General features: G+C 44.2%; 1 protein-coding gene across 2 annotated transcripts in view; it reads right to left on the reverse strand.

Annotated features, from left to right (window-relative positions):
* MISP3 (MISP family member 3) overlaps window positions 1-22,779 on the reverse strand; it is a 53,103-nt gene that overhangs the window by 17,333 nt on the left and 12,991 nt on the right. For both annotated transcript variants that reach the window (XM_073622751.1, XM_073622750.1), the window contains one exon: window positions 19,115-21,772. In XM_073622751.1, the coding sequence (XP_073478852.1) occupies window positions 19,115-21,752 (2,638 nt within the window). In that variant the 5' untranslated portion in view covers window positions 21,753-21,772. The remainder of the gene's footprint in view (window positions 1-19,114; window positions 21,773-22,779) is intronic.

Below are 22,779 nucleotides of genomic sequence, written 5' to 3' on the forward strand. Positions count from 1 at the left end.
CCCCAGCAGCACATACTCACCCTTACTTTACCTCCCTGCCCTCCACTGCTCTGTTCAGCCACAACAAGTATGGAAAGGAGTGGCTGTGTAATCTCTTGAGTTGATGTATTTGGAGTTTAAATAGGACTGAGGACTCTCACCTCCACCATATGACAAGGCTGGACCAATCGATGGGCATCCGTGCTGGCACAAGCTCCTCCATACTTAGAAGTACTGGGTATTATCTTTTCTCCTGGCGGCCAAGAGGAGCAATGGGGGAGCGAAAGAAAAGGTAAGTGCTGCTGGGGGAGACGTTAACGAGAACCTGTTGTTTTACCCAGTATATTGGGCATAGGACAGTTTGGGTTTAAAGAAAATGTGCAAACTATTTTAAACTTTTTTTTTAATTCTTTTTTTTTTCCAAAAAACTTACAGTCCAAGATAGAGGGGATAGTATAGCACCCAGGAGTTTGTATATCTTGGCATTTTTCAAAAATGTGTAACTACATACATAGTAAATAGCCACAAAAAAAAAAAGCCACCAAGTACATGGAAATGCGAGTCAGATAATGACAAAAAGATTCCTAAACTTGTAGATTTCCTCCTGACCAAAGTATAGAGGCTCCCTGGCTGCATTGCTCAATTTTCTATGCAAGTCTGAGAAGATGGAAATTAGGGGCGGAGGGGCGAGGGCTGAGAGAAGGAGTAGATAGGATTAAACTGGGGAATAGAACTGTAAAAGTGCCAGTCAAACAGTAGGTTTACCCTGAATTCTGAAGGGTAAGGGCAGGGAACAGGGGTTTAAGTGGGTAATTCATTTAAAAAAAAGGGGGGGGGGGTAATGACTTGGGGAAATCATACACCTCCAAAAAGGAGGGAGAAAGAGAGCAAAGTGGGCAATTCAACCCACAAACAAGCAGGTTTATGGAGGATCCTGAATCATTTTACAACTTTTAGATGGGGCTTGTCCATACAGGGGGGCTTCAGTAACCAAAACTGCAGTGTTTATCCTCATGACACAACACAGGAAGCACCTCCATGGTTAACAGAGGACAGAATTAAAATTAGACTTGAGAAACTTAACATCAATAAATCACCGGGACCAGATGGCTTGCATCCGAGGGTACTTACGGAACGTGATTGCCAGTCCGTTGTTCCTAATTTTTACAGACAGTCTACTGACTGGAATGGTACCAGCTGATTGGAGAAAAGCCAATGTAGCCCCAATATTTAAAAAGGGCCCAAAATACATCCCTGGGAATTACAGACCAGTTAGCCTAACATCAATAGTATGTAAACTCTTGGAGGGGATGATAAGGGACTATATACAAGATTTTAGTAATAAGAACGGTATCATTAGCAGTAATCAGCATGGATTCATGAAGAATCGTTCTTGCCAAACCAATCTACTAACCTTCTATGAGGAGGTGAGTTGCCATCTAGATAAAGGAAGGCCCGTAGACAGGTGTATCTGGATTTTGCAAAAGCATTTGACACAGTTCCCCATAAATGTTTACTGTACAAAATAAGGTCCGTTGGCATGGACCATAGGGTGAGTACATGGATTGAAAACTGGCTACAAGGGCGAGTTCAGAGGGTGGTGATAAATGGGGAGTACTCAGAATGGTCAGGGGTGGGTAGTGGGGTTCCTCAGGGTTCTGTGCTGGGACCAATCTTATTTAATTTGTTCATAAACGACCTGGAGGATGGGATAAACAGTTCAATCTCTGTATTTGCAGAAGATACTAAGCTAAGCAGGGCAATAACTTCTCCGCAGGATGTGGAAACCTTGCAAAAAGATCTGAACAAATGAATGGGGTGGGCAACTACATGGCAAATGAGGTTCAATGTAGAAAAATGTAAAATAATGCATTTGGGTGGCAAAAATATGAATGCAATCTATACACTGGGGGGAGAACCTCTGGGGGAATCTAGGATGGAAAAGGACCTGGGGGTCCTAGTATATGATAGGCTCAGCAATGACATGCAATGCCAAGCTGCTGCTAACAAAGCAAACAGAATATTGGCATGCATTAAAAAGGGGATCAACTCCAGATATAAAACGATAATTCTCCCACTCTACAAGAATCTGGTCCGGCCACACCTGGAGTATGCTGTCCAGTTCTTGGCACCAGTCCTCAGGAAGGATGTACTGGAAATGGAGCGAGTACAAAGAAGGGCAACAAAGCTAATAAAGGGTATGGAGGATCTTAGTTATGAGGAAAGGTTGCTAGCACTGAACTTATTCTCTCTGGAGAAGAGACGCTTGAGAGAGGATATGATTTCGATATACAAATACCGTACTGGTGACCCTACAATAGAAATAAAACTTTTTCGCAGAAGAGAGTTTAACAAGACTTGCGGCCACTCATTAAAATTAGAAGAAAAGAGGTTTAACCTTAAACTACGTAGAGGGTTCTTTACTGTAAGAGCGGCGAGGATGTGGAATTCCGGGGAACATCGATAGCTTCAAGAAACTATTAGTTAAGCACCTGAATGACCGCAACATACAGGGATATATAATGTAATACTGACACATAATCACACACATAGGTTGGACTTGATGGACTTGTGTCTTTTTTCAACCTCACCTACTATGTAAATCCCACTAACAATAGTTACCAAAAGTTGACTCTATTAGCCAGAAAACCCTCTATGATGATCATTTGCTTGGAGGTCTTCAAGGAAATTTGATGCAATGACCATTTTTGTACATATTCAAAATTTGAAAGCTTCATAGCCATGAACAATGCCTCAGGCTTGGTGGTCAGCAGGAGAAAAACAAATTACCTAGTGCCTGTGGTCAGTAGGAGGCGGGATAGTGCCCCATAAATGTTATTAGTGGGAATAATGGTGTCCCATTATTGGTGTCAATGGAAAAAATGGTGCCCCATTGTTGGTGTTAGTGGGAGCAATAGGGCCCTATTGTTGGTGGCAGTGGGGGGAACAGCACCCCATTGTTGGTGTTAGTAGGACAAATAGCACCCCATCATTGTGGTCAGTGGGAAAAATAGTGCCTTGGATCAGTGGGAGTAATAGTGACCCAAGAGCCGGATAAAGGCAGGCAAAGGGCAACATCTGGCTCACGGGCCACAGTTTGGAGGCCACTGGTATATAAGAAGAGGACACAATGGGGGTTATTTACTAAAGGCAAATCCACTTTGCTCTACAAGTGCACTTGAAAGTGCAGTCGCTGTAGATCTGAGGGGGACATGCAAGGAAAATAAAAAAACAGCACTTTAGCTTGCACATGATTGGATGATAAAATCAGCAGAGCTTCCCCTCATTTCAGATCTTCCCCTCAGATCTACAGCGACTGCACTTCCAAGTGCACTTGCAGTGCAGAGTGGATTTGCATTTAGTAAATTAACCCAAGAGCTTTCCATGCCCCCAGTTACACAGACCATGAATAACTTCTACCCATGTTGATAAACCTTGTTTTCTTGTGTTTGAAATATATTTGGAGTGGATGTCAAACGCTGGTCAGAAAAATCCAATTGACTTTAAATGAGCAGCACACATGGCAATTTAGAGGCCACGTTAGACTTGTTTTGTATTGCGCTGAACTACTTTGGACGCGGCATGTCCTATTAATGTTTGGCAAGCAAAGCAGGTTGAACATAGCCTTTTCTTGTCAAGCCCTGCATTTGCAATTTGATCATCTTGATACCTTGAATAGCAAACACAGAATTTCCAAAGAAAGGCCATCAACATGATACTGGATTTTCAGTGATCATTTAGAGTCATGGAATTTAGTGTGGTCAAATGGTGAATTTTGTATAGAGGTCTAGACATCAGACCAATAAGAGGGACCACTAAGGAGGAAAGAGGAGCAGAGGAATTTGGTTCCAAAAAAGGAACTGTACAATTGACCTGGGTCGGTGAAAGGTCATATATAATAAGATGGATTTACAGCACCTTTAATGACTACTCACCTGTCATAATACCCGTACTACCCGTACTACTCCAACAACACCATCCATCTTCTCATCCTGTCATTACAATGACCTGTACTCTGTTTATACATCCCGCTGACAATGGTTGGGACACATTTTGATCTTTATGTGCAAAGCTGATTTTCTGGAAAAGCAGCAGGGTGGCATTTTTTTACTCCTGCCTCCTACTTTATCACGTATCTCTGTAAGTCATTGTAGGCCAACTGTTCTTTTGTATAGGTAAGCTGGTCAAACGCGTAACGATCCCTCCGGGCTGAATGAGATAAATTCATAGATTCCACTTATTAACGCTAAACAACAAAGATGGAGGATACCCCTGCTGTCTGGGTATTATGACAGCCGGAATTTAAAATAGCAAACATTGCCCAATCGAAGTTTGTTGAGCCGGGGTGTTGTCGGCAGGGTCACCACAGCTCAAATTTCAACTGATTCATAGAAATTGGCTAAAATTTTAGTCGTGTATGGCCAGCCTTGAAGTTCCACTTAGGATTCATTAGGATTTGCAGCAACCCTTCCATTGTGGATTACTTGTCAGAGGGCATTTGATAGGTGGTGAGACGCCTGCATGCATTGGAAGCTATTACAAGGTGGTTGCTGCATTGCCTCATACACATAAATGGGTAGCATTCAGTGGCAGCTTCGCTAACTGAATGCGACATGTGGTTTGATTTTTGCTGTGGCATGTGTACGCCCCCAAACGGGTTAACTGTCTGATTTTACTGCCCACTGGCTGTCCATGTGAATGAGCCCAGTACCAAACAACTATCTTAGGACTTCAAGAATACATTTAAAGAATATGTAAACCCAACATTCCATATTCCTCATATGTGCCCGATGTATGAGAAAGTGTCCTGTTCTCTTTGTATTGCTTCCTGTATCTGAAATCCCTGGTGTACCTGCCAGTTTTTCTGCTTTCCTATTAAAACCTGACCACACTAAACAGGAGAACACACCGTGGTTAGTTTTCTGGCTGTGCTGGCCACAAAACTGAATATGGTGTGTTCTACTGCTTAGTGTTGCTTTCCTCCAATGATCAGACTTGTCCTGGCTTCTGACACCCCCCCCCCCCTGCACAGCCATTCACTGGGAAGACCATTGTGCTGCTGTTTCTCTTCCCCTAGCTCTTATGCAGCTCAGAACAGAGGGAATGTGATCACATCTATAAAAGGTGTGTGTGTGTGTGTGTGTGTGTGTGTGTGTGTGTGTGTGTGTGTGTGTGTGTGTGTGTGTGTGTGTGTGTGTGTGTGTGTGTGTGTGTGTGTATATATATATATATATATATATATATATATATATATATATATATATATATATATATATATATATATATATATATATATATATATACACACATACATATATACATACACACCCGCTATCCCATAGTGTCTCCAAAACGTGTTTTTATGCTATATTGTCATTACAACTAAGATCTTAGTAATCACTTTAACTTTTGGCATGTTGTCATTTTTTGCCATTTTGGATTCCAAAAGTTTCTCCATTGGCTGGCTGGACTCCTCAAGGCATTAATTAGGAATGATGGATTTCTGTACAGGATTTTATTGCGGTCTGTGCCCCCCATGAGAGATATTCCACTCACTTCCTGTCTAGCTGATGGGTGTCAGACAGAATAAGAAGAGAAGGAAAATCGCACCTATGAGGACTCACACAGCATTAAGCATTTTATGTCTCTTCCACTCAGCCCAATTTTACTTGAAAAGGGAGAACTTAATTGGCTTGGTGCTTTTGGAGAAGGAAGTGGATAATCCGACTGGCCACTCTGCTGTCTGAGACAGTCCCTTTGTGCCATTGATGATTAAGGCTGGCCATACACGGTTCGAATCTTAGCCGTTTCAGCAGGAAACCGGCCAAGATTTGAACCGTTAATGGGTAGCGTAAATGTACCAATTTGATTGATCAACTTGGGTACAACCAGCCTACCAGATTCTTTTGTGATTATTGCTAGCGGCTGCTATAGCTGCTAGCGGCAATCACGGTCTTCTCTTGGCGGGGATGGCTTCCCCTGCCTACCGGGAAAAGGCAATGGTCCAGGAGGAGGGATTCCCCTGTCAACACTGCCTGTGTTGATGGGGGGGGCTTCACCATTCTTTAATAAATTAGTGTAGCCTGACTACTGAAAATTTATATGATTCATTTTTGTATATAAACCCCTCCATTCACTAATACTGGCCATACACCCTTCAATAAATGATTGAGCCATTCAATCCATTCAAATGGATTTTAACTCATAGTTATGATATAATCACAACTTGCAAATGCAAGCATCTCTGTTTCCATTATGTAATCTCATTTTCTGGTTGATCGAATTACAATTGTATTTATGAACAACGTATCTCAGTGCTGCAGATTGATGGAAAACGATTAATAATTTTCCACCCTGGCTGATCGACTCAGTTTGATTGGAACTAATGGCTATTTAAATTGTTTGCAGGTTCAATCACATTGATGGAATGGCACATCAATTGGATAAAAAATAAAAAAATAAAAATGGAGGAATTTATAATCAACATCAATCTGGACTTATACTATGCACAAAGTCTTCAGAGATAATAAGATAGACATCCCTGTATTAGAGAAGCTCAGCTAATCTACGCTTGGAAACTAGCGAGCCCCAGAGGCAAATATTTCCAGGGACGGACACTAAAATGTCAGCATGTAGGGCTTGGCAGCCAGCCGGCTTTCACTTTCCTTTACCAAGGTTAAGTCAACACTTATTTACATGGGTTTGCCGCTAAATTTACTAAGGAAACCAATGCAAACATGGGAGTGACTGTCCAGAGAGAGTCAGAGAGGAACAGAGCTGCCGGTACTGTCTGGGTGCCAGGATTGTATGACTATTGCCAGGGACACCATATCCAATAAGGCACTGCCCAGAGAAAAGCAGGGCAAAGTGCTGCAAATTAACTGCTTTCACCACAGAGGTGGAGTCTGATTGGTTACTACTTTATTTAATCAAGTAGCCCATATGCAATAATATTCATCACTAAATGGTCATTTTTATAGTCCAGTGTACAAGTTACCCCATGTCTCCGATCTAAATTTATCCAAAAGGTGTTTGATCGGGTTGAGGTCAGGACTGTGCAAGCCAGTCAAGTTCCTCCACCCCAAACTTACTCATCCATGTCTTTATGGACCTTGCTTTGTGCACTGGTCCAGATCATTTGATGGAAGGGGGAGGTTATGGTGTGGGGTTGTTTTTCAGGGGTTGAGCTTGGCCCCTTAATTCCAATGAAGGGAACTCTTAAGGCGTCAACATACCAAGACATTTTGGACAATTTTTGCTCCCAACTTTGTGGGAACAGTTTGGGGGTGGCCCCTTCCTGTTTCAACATGACTGCGCACCAGTGCACAAAGCAAGGTCCATGAAGACAAGGATGAGCGAGTTTGGGGTGGAGGAATTTGACTGCACAGAGTCCTGACCTAAACACCTTTAGGATGAATTAGAGCGGAGACTGCAAGCCAGGCCTTCTTGTCCAACATTAGTGCCTGACCTCACAAATGCACTTCTGGAAGAATGGTCAAACATTCCAATAGACACACTCCTAAACCTTGTGGACAGCCTTCCTAGAAGAGTTGAGGCTGTTATAGTGTGGGCCAACTCAATATTGAAGCCTACGGACTAAGACTGGGATGTCATATGCATGTAAAGGCAGGCATCCCAATACTTTTGACAATATGGTGTATACTCATCTCTCCAGTAGCATGTGTCTTTTACCTTCCCTCCATCCCAGTGTTCATCAAAAGCTTCGGTATTTGAAAAGCCTATGTCCACCCCCACCTACAATGGTCCCATCATCCAACTCCCATGTAAATACAGGACACAGCTGTTATGTAGGGCTTACAGACTGCTGAATACAAAAGAGCTCCTCCATTGCAGGGACTTGGTGTTGGCCTTTTATTAACAGACTTGACCGTGTCACTTTAAATCAGATTCGATTTTCATCCCCTGGATGATCTAGAAAAGCCAATCTCAACCAGGGTTCCATGAAACTCTAGGTTTCCTCCAGAGGTAGCTGGAGGTTCCTTAAGCTATGGCTGGTTGGTCTCCCATTTTAAGATGCCTATTTAGTTCTGGGGCCAATGCCCCTTGGAAGAATCAGAAGCATGACACCAATGATCTTCTTGAAAACTGTGAAGTGTAGTGGGTGTGTAAACATTTATTAAAGGAAGACAATTAGCAACTCACATAAAGTAAGATGAATTATGCCTATCATGGTTCTCAAAAAGATTCCCAGCTGGGGAGGACACCAAGGACATTGTCACAATGGATAGACTGGATACAGTCTGGATGGCACCTGCAATAGCTAAAAGACAGCAAGGGGGCACCAATCTAAGTGCAGCAAGGTAGAGAGGTGGATGCGGCACACAATTGGCAAGTCACAGTGTGTGGATGATCTTGTGTTTACGCACTTTGCTCTTTTTTTGTCTGTTTGCAGCTTATAGATCTGTTCAGTCTCTCGGAAGTGCTGCGCTAAGTGTGCTGGATTGGATTAGTTAATGGTTCTTAAAGCCATAGGATTCATCCTGAGGATGTGGACCACACTGTACTTTTCATCAATGTAGTTTGTCTCAGCCCAGGCTACACCCATTGCGCCATATTGACAATTTTTTAAAGATGAGCTGTTTGTATGAGTGCCATTCTGACCACCAATGTAAGGGGGGATGCTTTCCACTGATCTCATGGGTTAATTTTTTTATCAGGGATTCCCATAGACCAGACTTTTTCAACCCTTTATCTCAGAGGAACCCTTGAATAAATTTTCAGATCTTGGGGAATCCTCTATAAAACCAATTTATTGGGGGTCAGTGCGAAAAAAAATACCCCTTACATTGCTGACCAGTGTGAAGTATACCCCCTTGTAATGGTGGTCAGAATGTCAACTTAACAGGCAGCTAAAAAGATAATTGGTGTCATGCAGCTGGTTCTGCCACATGTCAATGGCCCTAGAAGTTTGCAGACACCATCAAATGTGGGGCCATTCAGCCACAGCTCCAGGAACCCCTAACAATCTCTGAAGAAAGCATGATTTATCTGGGATAAACATTTTGAGAAAGCCTGATCCAGAGGTTCTGCAAAGGAGCCCATTAGTGAGACCATTTCAAGGTGGGGATATATGTCTGACCAAATTGTGGTGCCCTATAAACCATAAAGGAGGGCTTGGTAGGGGATGTAAATGCTCTACTTGCCACTTGCGGTTTTTAGGCTGAATTCACACAGTCTTGTGATTTACCACAGGTGTAATGGTCATCAATGTATGTTGAACACATATGTTGAGCAGATGTTGTGGGGGGTGCTCTTGCCTAAGATGCGTACTCATGAAGTATGCAGTGTACCTTACCTTCAAAGCATGTATCAGAAAACAGGAAGTATCAGGTGCGTTTTGTGGCACATAGACAAGCCACAAATGGCCACAGGTAAAAAAAAAAAATGCATCAAGCTACACACGCCATAACGCTCTTGAATAGGTGTGAATGGGCCTAGGACTGTTATTATCAACCAGAGTTCTGGGGAACCCTAGGGTTCCTTCAGAGGCTATCCGAACAAGAGGTAAAGGTGCTACCACCCCAAAATCCCATATAGATAGAATGGGATCCAGACACCTGTGCCCAGACTCAGGTGGTACTTGCCATTTGTTAGTTCAGTGAAGAAGTGAGCGTCCGACACCAAAGCATTTTGAATTTAAAGTAATCATTTTATTTCTCCATCAAGACATAAAAAGGAATAAAATCATTGTAAAAAGTTGACAGGTTTCGGCCTCTTGTATACTAACGCCTCTACAAGAGGCTGAAATGTGTCAATCTTTTACAAGGAATCGATTCCATTTTTTGTCTTAACGGATAAATAAAATGTTTCCTTTAAATTCAAGATTTGGTCCTGAACTCTCACTTCTTCCTTCAAAGGTTACCGTGGGGTTCCTTGAGCTCTGGTTGATTGACCTCCTTTTTTTATGGTGGATGCATAGTTCCAGGGCCACTTGGCAGAGTCAGCCTTGTGATTGTTTTAGCGATCTGTTAAGCTGGCCATAGACGGAGGGACTTTGGTTGCAGGAAAGAAAAAATAAAAATCGCTTGATTCCCTCATCAACACAAACAGCGTTTACAAGGGGAATCCCTCCTGCGGAGCTATGGTGTTCTCCCAATAGGGGGGGGCGGGGGAAGCCGTCCCCGCCGGGAGAACACAGTGATTATTGCTAGCGGCTATAAATGTACTGGGCAGGCTGGTTGTACCCAAGTTGATTGATCGATCGACTTGGGTACATTCAGCTTGTCCATGCATGGTTCGAATCTCATCTGGTGCCTGCTGAACTAGCCAAGATTTGAACTGTCAATGGATGGCTTTAGGGTGGCATTCTGGTCAACATTGTTGGGGGGACTTTCCTGCTACCGACCACCAGGAGGATTAACATCACTATTGGAAGGGGGAGTCGCAATAGGCATCTTGACACATAAAGAAATGAACATGTTTTTGCCAGAATTTCCTATTATGCCAATATTTAATTTCTTGCCTAAAGTCTATAAAGGGTGTAATCCCTTAACAGGCAGACCCATAGTGGCAGGTATAGGTTCTTTGAACAAATGATTAGGTCAATGGATTGACCATCAATTACAGCCACTTGTCATGGGTCTTCCTGGTTATTTAAGGGACAATAAGCAATTGCTAATCCAGTTAAATAAGTTCAAATGGAGACATGGGTATAGCTGGGTGACATGTGATGCATTCCTCACTCACTAGGACTACAGGCAGTCTCTTTTTTTCTGTCCAAATTTAGTGGATACTCCTTGGCACATCAGGAATTCATTCTTCTCAGACTGAAATATCTTCACACACACACACACACACACACACACACACACACACACACACACACACACACACACACACACACTTTTTTCATGTTCGATGGGGACTACTACCTGCAGAGATGTGGGGCCTCTATGGGAGCCCGTTTTTCCCCTGTCTCTGGTCAATCTATACATGGGATGGTGGGAGAGGTCCCGCATCTTTGCATGTGGTAGTCCCCTTCGAGCAAATACACTATTTTATGGTCACTACATAGATGACCTGATATTTAAAGTTTCAGAAGAAGCTAATAGTTTGGAAGAGTTGTTGGCTTACCTAAATGACAATGACCTTAATTTGAAGTTTACAGATCACAAAAGTCCAACTTCAATTGATTTTTTTAGATGTCACTCTGAAGGGGGTGGGAGATAAAATTATCACCAGCCTTTTCAGAAAAAACTACAGCAGGGAATGCACTTTTACGAGCAGACTCCAACCATCCAAAACATACACTACGGGGGGATACCAGTGGGCCAATTTTTTCATCTCAAACAAATTTGCAGTAATGATAAAGAATACACACAGGAATCAAAAATCATGTTTTCTCGTTTCAAGGAAAGGGGTTATTCTGACTCCATACTAAACAGAGCGATTAATATCGCTAACAAAACGCCAAGAGAAAAATTGTTGCAAGAAAACCCTGATAGGAAGAAGGTCAACAGGGGAAACAGGGGACCCAAAAGTAATTTATCTGCCTTTTCCTCCACACCAATTTTCTCTACTCCGTTTAGGACGGAATTTTATAAAATCAGGAACATTGTCTCTAAACACTTATTCAATTATCCGATTTATGCAAAGATTCTTGCTGATGAGGTTAAGATTGTGTCTCGCAGAGCTCCTACATTAGGAGGCACTCTTTCACCAAGTAAGTGCCCTAGTAGACATTGGTTGCAGTTTAAAGGCACATTTGGATGTGGACACAATGGTTGTCTTTGTTGCCCCCATATTCTCAGAGGTGACACGGTTCAAGCGACCGCTATTAAAGAGGAAGTAAACCCTGGTGGGCGTTACTTCCTCTTTGTTTCCCTGCAAAGGTAAAGCATAATGGGCTACTATGCATCGCATAGTAGCCCATTATGTGACACTTACCTGCAGGAGAAGCCTGCGATGTCCCCGTCTTCCTCGCTAACAGCGAGTGTCCATTCTTCACCCTTCTTCCTTCCGGAGCCGCGAACTCCGGCTCTGTGACTGGTCGCAGTCGCGTGACGTTGTGTGACGTTACTCCCGCGCATGCGCCCGGGAGCTGCCTTTAACGGCATGACCCGAGCTAGAAACGGCACAGCGTGCCCTTACTAACTCTACTAACTCCGGCGCATGCGCAGAAGAAATCGCCCTGTGACGATTTGCAAATAACTCCTAGACCGTGCAGGTCTGGGAGATATTTCAAGCACCTACAGGTAAGCCTTAATCTAGGCTTACCTGTAGGTTAAAGTGGTTGTAAATGGTTTACAACCACTTTAACAAACAGTCTAACATCACCACGTTTGTGAATTGTAACACGAGGTATCTGGTCTACTTTGTAACATGCCAATCATGTCATATACAATACGTTGGGCGCACTACACTCAGATTGCGTGATCGCTTGTACGATCATTTGTATGACATTCAGAAAGGCCATAATATCAATGTAGCAAATCATTGGAATTTGGTACACCAGAAAAACACTTTGAGTTTAGTGATCCAGGTTGTTGAGAAGATATCTTTGCCAGTCAGAGGGAGGGACAAATTTAGAATATTATGTAAAAGAGGTATACTGGATCTTCTTTTTTAACACCAGAAAACCGGGCGGGGGGATGAATCATGAATGGGATATTTCCCATTTTTATGAGTAATAATGGGTATACTTCCAAGACTAATTTTAGGCCTCATGCACACGAGATGCTGTTAAACGCGCGTTCAGAGGCAGATGGACACTTTTTTCAACTGCCCCTGAATTCATTGTTATCCTATGTGTCCATGTACACAGTTTTTTGGCGTTTTTAGGCAGTTGCGTTTAACCTTGTTTTTCCAGAAGCAAAAAAATGGGTTCAGACGCAAAAGTTTTCCACGTTTCAGACGCCAAACGCCGGTACATCGTTTAGCCGCGTTTGCGTTTATAAGCGTTTTTTACTCAAATGCAAATATGGAGGCCTTTAATTATCTATAATAGCCGTATGTTGGAGAGTAGTATGCTGTCAGCCAATGACATCCGACTGAAAGACATCTAAACCGTTGGCATAGGGTTATATAGAATGTCTATTGAGCCACCCTTGCATATTAATTTTGGATGGAACAGACAGATAAACGGTTCCCAAAAGACTAGATCGAATGTTTCTATACATATGTCTTTGACAGTTTCTTCCTGACATGATTACGTCTATCTGCTTCCTTGCATGTATTCATTCCTTCTAGAGTTTATGTTGGAATATGTGTGTTTGATAGGTGATCTTGATATCTGCAGGAGGTATATTGCATATATGTACCTAATTGATTGAATCATAACCATGAACATGTTGTTTGCGGCTGAAAGTTTGATCTGCATGCTGTCATTAGGTTATTAGCAGTGTTTTTATGCTGTGCTGTACGATGGGAATCCTGATTGCCTGTGGGGTTTTATGACAGAATTTGGTTTTACCTACCCATGCATGTGCAAGAGCAATATTTATATATATTTTTCTTCTTATATATTTTTATAGGTTTACATGAGAATTCTAATGCTAGGTATGCACGGGTCATTCTGCCGGGAAACTCCACAGGCACTTTTATCAAAGTACATATACATATATGCACACATATTTTTTTAATTTTTTTGTTTTTAGAAAACTTTCTTGAGTGGGATATTTTCTACCTGTTTAGGTTGTTTAACTACTTCAATACCGGGCATTTCCTCTCCCTTCCTGCCCAATTTTCAGCTTTCAGCGCTGTCAAACTTGAATGACAATTGCGCGGTCGTGCGATGTTGTACCCAAATTAAATTTCGATAATTTTTTTCCCCCACAAATAGAGCTTTCTTTTGGTGGTATTTGATCACCTCTGCGTTTTTTATTTTTTGCGCTATAAACAAAAAAAGAGCGACAATTTTGGAAAAAAAAAAACAAAATTGTTTTTTACTTTTTACTATAATAAAATATCCCAATTTTTTTTTTTTAAACAACTTTTTTCTTCAGTTTAGGGCGATATATATTCTTCTACATATTTTTGGTAAAAAATTTTTTTTTTGCAATAAGCGTATATTGATTGGTTTGCGCAAAAGTTATAGCGTCTACAAAATAGGGGATAGATTTATGTCATTTTTATTTATTTTTTTACTACTAATGGCGGCGATCCGTGATTTTTATCGTGACTGACATATCGGATACTTTTGACACTATTTTGGGTCCATTGACATTTATAAAGCGATCAGTGCTATAAAAATGCACTGATTACTGTATAAATGTCACTGGCAGGTAAGGGGTTAAACAAGGGTTAAATGCGTGTCCTAGGGGGTAATTCTAACTGTGGAGGGAGGGGACTGATGAGAGGAGGAGACTGATCGCTGTTCCTATATACAAGGAACATACGATCAGTTCTCCTCTCCCCTGACAGGACATGAATCTGTGTGTTTACACACACAGATCCACGTCCCTGCTCTGTGATGAGCAATCGCGGGTGCCCGGCGGACATCGCGGCCGCCGGGCACGCGCATTGGGTCCCCAGTGATGCGCCGAGCGCTCTCCACATTGCCTGGAAGCCAAGGACGTCATATGATGGCCGCCCGGAGGGACGAAGGGTTCCCGCTGCCGTCATATTACAATACGGTGGTAGGCAAGTGGTTAATTATGTCAAGCATGCATCATCGTTACATTTTTGGTCTTTATTTATAGATCTTTTGTGGGTTTGGCTTGTTTGTCTTTATTTTTGTCTGAAGAGTTAACCTTGTGATCATGTGAGAGAGAAGTTCAGCTGACCCACTTTTACACCAACTGAGAGCATTGTGTCACCTGTAGTCAGTGTGCACCATGCCTAATTACAACAATTTACGGTTTTGTTTGCTTGCATATATATATGTCTTTGTCATTATTTTGAAACATAGCTATGAAAAAGCACCTGCTATAATGGTGCGAAACGCGTCAGTGGTTTTATCCTTGCTGCATGGATTTATTATAGCAATAAAGAATTAGTTTTCATTGGAGTGCGGCCATCCGGACCTTTTTGTTCAATTTTTACCGACCACCAGTGTAAGGGACATTTTTCCCACTGACCCACAATGAATTGGTTTCAGGTTCCCCAATACCTGAAAATTATACAAGGAGTATTGACTTAATTTGACTTAATTTGCTATAAGCATGTTACAGATTAACGACCTGAGTATTAGGGCTGGGCGATTTTCTCAAAAAAAATCTGCGATTTTTAAAAAAAAAAACCTCGATTCATGATTCGAATGAAGTTTTTTTTTTTTTTGGCACCGCGCCGGTCCTGAGGCGCTGCGGGCAGGAGTTTTTAGGCGAGGCCGCGGCTTCGGCCTAGTCCGCGGCGTCCGGCCTCGCGGACTAGGCCTCACCTAAAAACTCCTGCCCGCAGCTCCTCAGGACTGGCGCGATGTCAGCGCCGGTCCTGGGGAGCTGCAGGCAGGAGTGTTTAGGCGAGGCCGCAGCTTCGGCCTAGTCCGCGGCGTCCGGCCTCGCGGACTAGGCCGAAGCCGCGGCCTCGCCTGAAAACTCCTGCTCACAGCTCCTCAGGACCGGCGCGGTGAAAAAAAAAAAAAAAAAAAATCTAAAAAAAAATCGATTTGCTTAAATTTTGAATCGATTTGACCTCTCAACTCGAATCAAGATTTAAGTCGATTTTTTCCCCAGCCCTACAGGAGTATTAGATTTTTTTTTTTCAGAAGGCATTTGGCAATGTCCCAGTATTCCTCTCATGGCAGGTTTCTTTAAAGACCGACCCTGGCAATGATGGTAACAGATATGCGAGTCTACAGTTAGCAGTGGTGCTCCAGAACAGAATTGTAATAGAGAACTAGAAAACTAGGTCAGCAAGTCTCTAGCTTGTAAAGCCAGGATCAAAATGACCTGCAATGGCAGCTCCTAAATTTCTATCCTCACAGGTTACCTTAAAAGTGGACCTAACGTCCTCCTTTGGCAGGACATATACTATACTAAAAGTGGACCTAACATTAGATATACGGTATTTATACATGTTATGTACATGCATGCTAAGTAGTGTGTAAATGTGACAGGTATTTATTACCTTTGATAGAGTTTACAGTGCTGCCACTGACAACGTCTCCATCTACTTTTCTATCTAGAAGGGCACAGCCATCTTTGTTCAGATATCATCAATAAGTAGGCAGCATCTACTTCCTGGACTGAGATACCAGCTCAAGGATGACCCAACCATATAAACCCTGGTGCCTGTGCAGTTTTGGCTGTGTTCACCAATTTCTGATGAACATTAGCACCCTGATCACTGAAGAAGTGGAGACTGAGAAAATGCTTCCTCCTGCCTGCAGCAGACTGATGACATCATCTCAGCCTAGGCACAGTCACTGGGCTGGCATGCAAGGATTGCTTTGTAATGATAAAAGGTGGAGCTTTTTGAAAAATGAAAAATATATAATGTGACATGTTATGAATGGATTCATGCATACTTGCAAAGTTACTACATCATAATATTACATTACCTTATCTTAAAGGGAAACTATAGTCCTTTTTAGATATAAAAGGGATCAAATTAGTGTAAATAATCTTATCAGTGTGTGTTAATAGATGAAAAAAACCTTCTTTCTATGTACAGTATATAATTGCATACGCATTAGGAGGCAGGCAGCTTTGCTCCCCTCATTTGCATTTCCTTGGTGTAATTATCCTCAGGTAATAAACCTAAGGTAGGTAGGTAGGGGGTTGTCTCCACTGGAAGAAAAGGCAGTTTTGGGCATCCCCCCCCCCAAAAAAAAAGCGTCAATGTGAGACAGCCTTACAACTTTCCAATCCAAGAGCAGTCACACCTTAAAAACCTGCGCTATAACACTTAAAAAAGGGCATGCACGATCGGAATTTCCGACAACACAATCCGATCGCACATTTTCCACCGGAAAATCCGACCGTGTGTACAGGGCATAAAGGAAGACAGGGAAGGTAGGCGAGTGTTATGAAAAGGGGTGATGCTGGTGCTCTCGGGTAGGCACAGGAGGTAGGTGACAGCTATAACAAGACAGTTAGAAAAGACAGGTAGGTATTTAAAAACAGATAAGGTAGGTAGGTATCCCCAGGTAGAGTGGCAAGTTAGGTGACAGATATAAAGCACAGGTGATGTTGGTAACCCCCTAGGAAGACAAGGGAGGTAGGTGGCAATTATAGGTCAAGGGTGAAGTTGTTGTCCCCAAATAAACAGTAGAAGTAGGTGACAGATATAAATCACAGGTGAGATTGGTGTCCTGAGGTAGACAAAGGACATAGGTGACAGTTATAAAGCACAGGTGAGATTGGTGTCCCTTGAGTAGATAGGGGAGGTAGGTGACAAACATAAAACGCAAGTGAGGCTGGTGTCCCCAGGTAGACAAACAAGGTAGGGGTCAGTTTCAAAGCACAAGTAAGGTTGGTTCCTTCAGGAAGACAGAGGAAGTAGGTGACAGTTATAAGGCACAGGTTGGTGTCCCCATGTAGACAGGCAAGGTAGGGGACAGTTATAAAGCACCAGTAAAGTTGGTGTCTCCGAGGTAGACAGAGTAAGTAGGTGACAGTTAAAAAGCACAGGTGAGATTGGTGTCCCCAGGTACACAGGCAAGGTAGGTGACAGATATAAAGCACAGGTGAAGTTGGTGTCCTCAGGTAAATAGAGGATGTAGGGGACAGGTCTAAAGCAAAGGTGAAGTTGGTGTCCCCAGGTAGACAGAAAATGCAGGTAACAGATATAAATCACAGGTGAAGTTGGTGTCCTGAGGTAGACAAAGGACATAGGTGACAGTTATAAAGCACAGGTGAGGTTGGTGTCTCTAGGTAGACAGGCAAGGTAGGTGACAGATATAAAGCAAAGGTGAAGTTGGTGATCAGAGGATTGAGGGGACAGTTCTAAAGCACAGGTAAGGTTGGTGTCCCATCGGCATACAGGGGAGATAGGTGACCAACATAAAACACAGGTGAGGTTGTTGTCCCTAGGTAGACAGGCAAGGTAGGGCGGTTATAAAGCACGTGTAAGGTTGGTGTTCCCTTGATAGATAGGGGAGGTGGTTGAAAGCCATTAAACACAGGTAAGGTTGTTGTCCCTGGGTAAATAGACAAGGTAGATGACAGATAAAAAGCACAGGTGAGGTTGATGTCCTCAAGTAGATAGGGAAGATAGGTGACAGTTATAAACCAAGGGTAAAGTTGGTGTCGACAAGTGAACAGAGGAGGTAGGTGAGAGTTATACAGCACAGGTGAGGTTGGTGTCCCCAATAAGTAGAGAAGGTACAGTAGGTGATAGTTATAAAGCACAGGTGAGGTTGGTGTTTCCAGATACTGTAGATAGTCAAGGTTGCTGACAGATATAAAGCACATCGGGTAAGTGCCCGCCAGCTAGATTGAAGCAGGCGACCAGCACAGGTGAGTATATGCAGGTATCTTCAGGTAGGTGGGGGGGGAAGGGGCCAGTACCAGGGGACACACCTCAGCCTATCACGTAGTAATTAAGAACGGATGTCAAACTGGTCAGGAGAGAAAAACGGGTGTTCTGCTGAATTCAGTACAGGATGTGCTGGTCAGGTACGAAGAATGGTGGGTGGAAACAATGAATTACAGGTATGGAATGGGGAAGCCTGCAGACAAAGAGTACCTGTCATTTGTCCATGTGACACCATTGAGACCAGGGATCACTGGCATCAACAGCTACAGTGAGGTTTAAGAGAATAAACTGGCCACAAATGGGCACATCTACCATCAGCCACAATAAAGTGCCCTCTATCTTCATTGTAAGGGCAGTAAATGTTCTTCCACACTGAAAGGCACCATAGTGGTTTAGTGGTTAGAATTCTTGCCTTGCAGAACTGGGGTCATGGGTTTAATCCACAACAGGAACACTAGCTGCATGGAGTATTGGTGGGTTCTCTTTCTGACAGCCAAAAAACATACTGGTAGCTTTTCCATAAATTATTTCGGGGCCAGTATGACTGTGGAAAGGTTGTTAGATGGCTAGCTCCTTTAGGCTGGGATTGATGAGAAGGTTTCAGAATTCTATATGCATAATGTCAAATTTACAGAAGATAAAAAAATATTTTACTTTTGGATGCAATTTTTTCCAAGTGGATTTTAAGGGTTTATTACACATACACGATTTAATGTAGGATACACAAGTGGGAACACCTATATATAAATGTACCTACCTGTGTTCATGCTTTCAAATATCATTTTCCTCTCCTGCACCTCCTGTTGGGGTCCACGGTCATACGTGCCCATCACTTTGCCCTGCTCCACCAGGTCTTGCTCTCTTTGGGTCTCCAGCTGGATCTCTCTTTGCATCTGGGCCCCAGCCAACTGGCGCTCTTTACCCGGCAACGCCACCGGCTCCATCACCATCGTCTTCCGGCGCACCTCCACCAGCTCTGGCTCCCCAACGTGCACGCTGATGCCCCTTTCCTGGCGCAGCGTCATCTCTCTTTCCATGGTCAGGCGGATCTCTCTTTCTATGGGGGTCTCAGTGGTCAGGGTGACCCCATCTTCTACCATCTCCCTGTCCTTCATGTCTGGTGCACCTGGACACGGTTCCTTCTCAGGCACTGTCCCTTGCTGTGTGTCTCTCTGCTCAGCTGTGTCTGCCCTCACCTCACTGCCAGTGCAAATAAGAGGCAGCCACTCCTTCTCCCGGCATGCTGCTGGGTGTCCTGGATCTGCTGTCCCCTCCCTGCTGGGGACAGTCACCAGATCAGGTGTCACTTCCCCGTGTGCTCCCTCACCTGAGGCCTTTACCTGTCTACCTGCTTCCACTTCAGGAGCTGTTTCCTGCTCAGTAAAACTGGCTGTGACCCCTTCTAGTCCTACCTGTTGTCTACCTGTCTGTCCTGGAGAACCTGTCACCTCCCTCTCCTCACATACCTCCTGCACAGTTATGTCATAAGACACCTGAGCCTGTACGCCTGTCCCCGGCACAGCTGCACCTGTCTCCTCTAATGTCACCTGTTCGTGGTCGGGGATTGTTGTCCTGCCTGCACAGGAATGTCCCCCCTCCCCTGTCATCTCACTGCCGGAATCTGTACATTCTTTGAATACCGGTGCCTGATTGTCAGTCTGTGCTTCACCTGCATTGGTGCCTTGTGCTGTCACCTCTGTCACTATGTTTTTTACCAGGGTGTCTATCCATGCCTCGCCTGCTTCAGTTACCTGTGTGCTTACACTCTCATACATGCCAGTACCTGTCCCCTCTGTAGGATAGGAGCTTACATCCTCTTCTGTTGTCACTTGTAGACCTAGCTCTTGACTTGCTGACTTATTGGTCACCTGACTTGTTTCTTCTGATACCTGCAAAGAAGTCTCCCCTACTGACTCCCTTTCTGCCTCTTTAACAGGGGTCATCATTACCGATACATACACAGCGGCCTCTTCTTCTGGTACCTGTGCAGTGCCCTCTGCCGACGGCACTTGCACAGCAGGTTCCCCTTCTGACACCTGCACAGTGGTCTCCTCTGCTGACACCTGGGTAGTGGTCTCCCCTCCTGACACTTGCACAGGGGGCTCCCCTCCTGGCACCCGCACAGGGGGCTCCCCTCCTGGCACCCGCACAGGGGGCTCCCCTCCTGGCACCCGCACAGGGGGCTCCCCTCCTGGCACCCGCACAGGGGGCTCCCCTCCTGGCACCCGCACAAGGGGCTCCTCTCCTGGTACCCGCACAAGGGGCTCCTCTCCTGGTACTTGCACAAGGGGCTCCTCTCCTGGTACTTGCACAAGGGGCTCCTCTCCTGGCACTTGCACAAGGGTCTCCCCTCCTGGCACGAGCACAAGGGTCTCCCCTCCTGGCACGAGCACAAGGGTCTCTTCTCCTGGCACCTGCACAAGGGTCTCCCCTTCTGGCACCTGCACAAGGGTCTCCCCTCCTGGCACCTGCACAAGGGTCTCCCCTTCTGGCACCTGCACAAGGGTCTCTCCTCCTGGCACCTGCAGAAGGGTCTCTCCTCCTGGCACCTGCACAAGGGTCTCCCCTCCTGGCACCTGCACAAGGGTCTCCCCTCCTGGCACCTGCACAAGGGTCTCCCCTCCTGGCACCTGCACAAGGGTCTCCCCTCCTGGCACCTGCACAAGGGTCTCCCCTCCTGGCACCTGCACAAGGGTCTCCCCTCCTGGCACCTGCACAAGGGTCTCCCCTCCTGGCACCTGCACAAGGGTCTCCCCTCCTGGCACCTGCACAAGGGTCTCCCCTCCTGGCACCTGCACAAGGGTCTCTTCTCCTGGCACCTGCACAAGGGTCTCTTCTCCTGGCACCTGCACAAGGGTCTCTTCTCCTGGCACCTGCACAAGGGTCTCTTCTCCTGGCACTTGCACAAGGGTCTCTTCTCCTGGCACTTGCACAAGGGTCTCTTCTCCTGGCACTTGCACAAGGGTCTCTTCTCCTGGCACTTGCACAAGGGTCTCTTCTCCTGGCATCAGCACAAGGGTCTCCCCTTCTGACTCAGCGGTCTTTTCTATTGCTGCACTCGCCTCTCCCGTTCTGTTTATATCTGCCCCATCTTCCTCTATTTGCACCTCTTTTTCTCCAGCCTCCAGTAACACCGAATCCAACTTCTCAATAGTCTCTGAGAGCTCTCTGTCATTCCTTTCATTCTCTTCTTCTTCTCTGCTCTTCTCCTGGCTCTCCTGCCCTTGCCTGGTTGTTTCTTGCCCGGTCTTGCCTAAAGCTGCCCCAACTGTCCCCCATTCTGGTCCCTGTCCCTCTGCAACAATCTCTGATATGGTTGCATGTGTCTCTGGTTCCCCCTTGTGTTCATTCTCATGTATTGCACTGCCACTTGTGTTATTTCGCTCAGCAGCCATTAGAATTCTCAGAACCAAATCTGTAACAAAGAAAATAGAACCTTTATTAAAGGTTTAATTTTAGTGTGTAGTAAGTTTGATTAATTGATTATCTATGAAAGGGAACCAATATAATATTTGCACTGGGCTATAATTTTGAGCTTTTGCATTTAAAAGTTGTTTTTGCTTTGATTTTTACATTTTACTTGCTTGCTGTTCCATATTTCCATAATTAGCCCCCCCCCCCCTCGGTAACTGTCTGACACTGCAAACAGTATCCCTGATGAAACATACCTCCCGAGTTTTCATTGTTAGTGGCTAAGTGGTTGGCACCTCTGCCTGGCAGTGCTAGGATTGACGGTTCAAATCCCAACCATGACACTACCTGCATGGAGTTTGCATGTTCTCCCTGTGCCTGTGTGGGTTTCCTTTCACACTCTAAAGACATGCTGGAAGTTCAATGGGCTCCCGTCTAAGGGCCCCTTTGACATTGATCTGTTTTTGGGGTAAAAAAAAAAAAAAAGTAGAAAAATTTATTTCTTTTAATCCAATTGAATTTTTCACACCAGTGTGCTGCGATGTGTTTTTAAAAATCTTGCATCTTTGGTGTGTTCTTCAAAAGAGTGCACCAAAAACGCATCTCCCATTGATTACTATAGAGAACACATCAAAAAGCACACCTGGGGTGCATTTTTTTTTGTCTTGTGTCCAAGTTTGAGCCCTGGTTCAAAAAAATTGCATGGTGCATGTTTTCCTTCTAGGTGCATTTTAAAAAGGTGCAGGAACCCTTTTCCTGCATGAAACGCAGGCACAGCAGCCTATTCAATTTAATGGGCTGCAGTGCCTGCACAAAAGCGGCTTGCAGAGCTGCTTAGATGGAAACCTAGCTTTAGATTGTCTTGAGGGTAGGGACTGATGTGAATGTACAATATATGTAAAGGCGCGGTGTAAATTGTTGGTGATATATAAGTGTCAGCAATAAATAAATAAATAACATTCATTTCAAGAAAAGATATTATGAACAGTGAACAAATAAAATGTAAAAAAC

Source organism: Aquarana catesbeiana, linkage group LG03 (assembly GCF_042186555.1).
Source record: "Aquarana catesbeiana isolate 2022-GZ linkage group LG03, ASM4218655v1, whole genome shotgun sequence".
Lineage (NCBI taxonomy): Eukaryota > Metazoa > Chordata > Amphibia > Anura > Ranidae > Aquarana > Aquarana catesbeiana.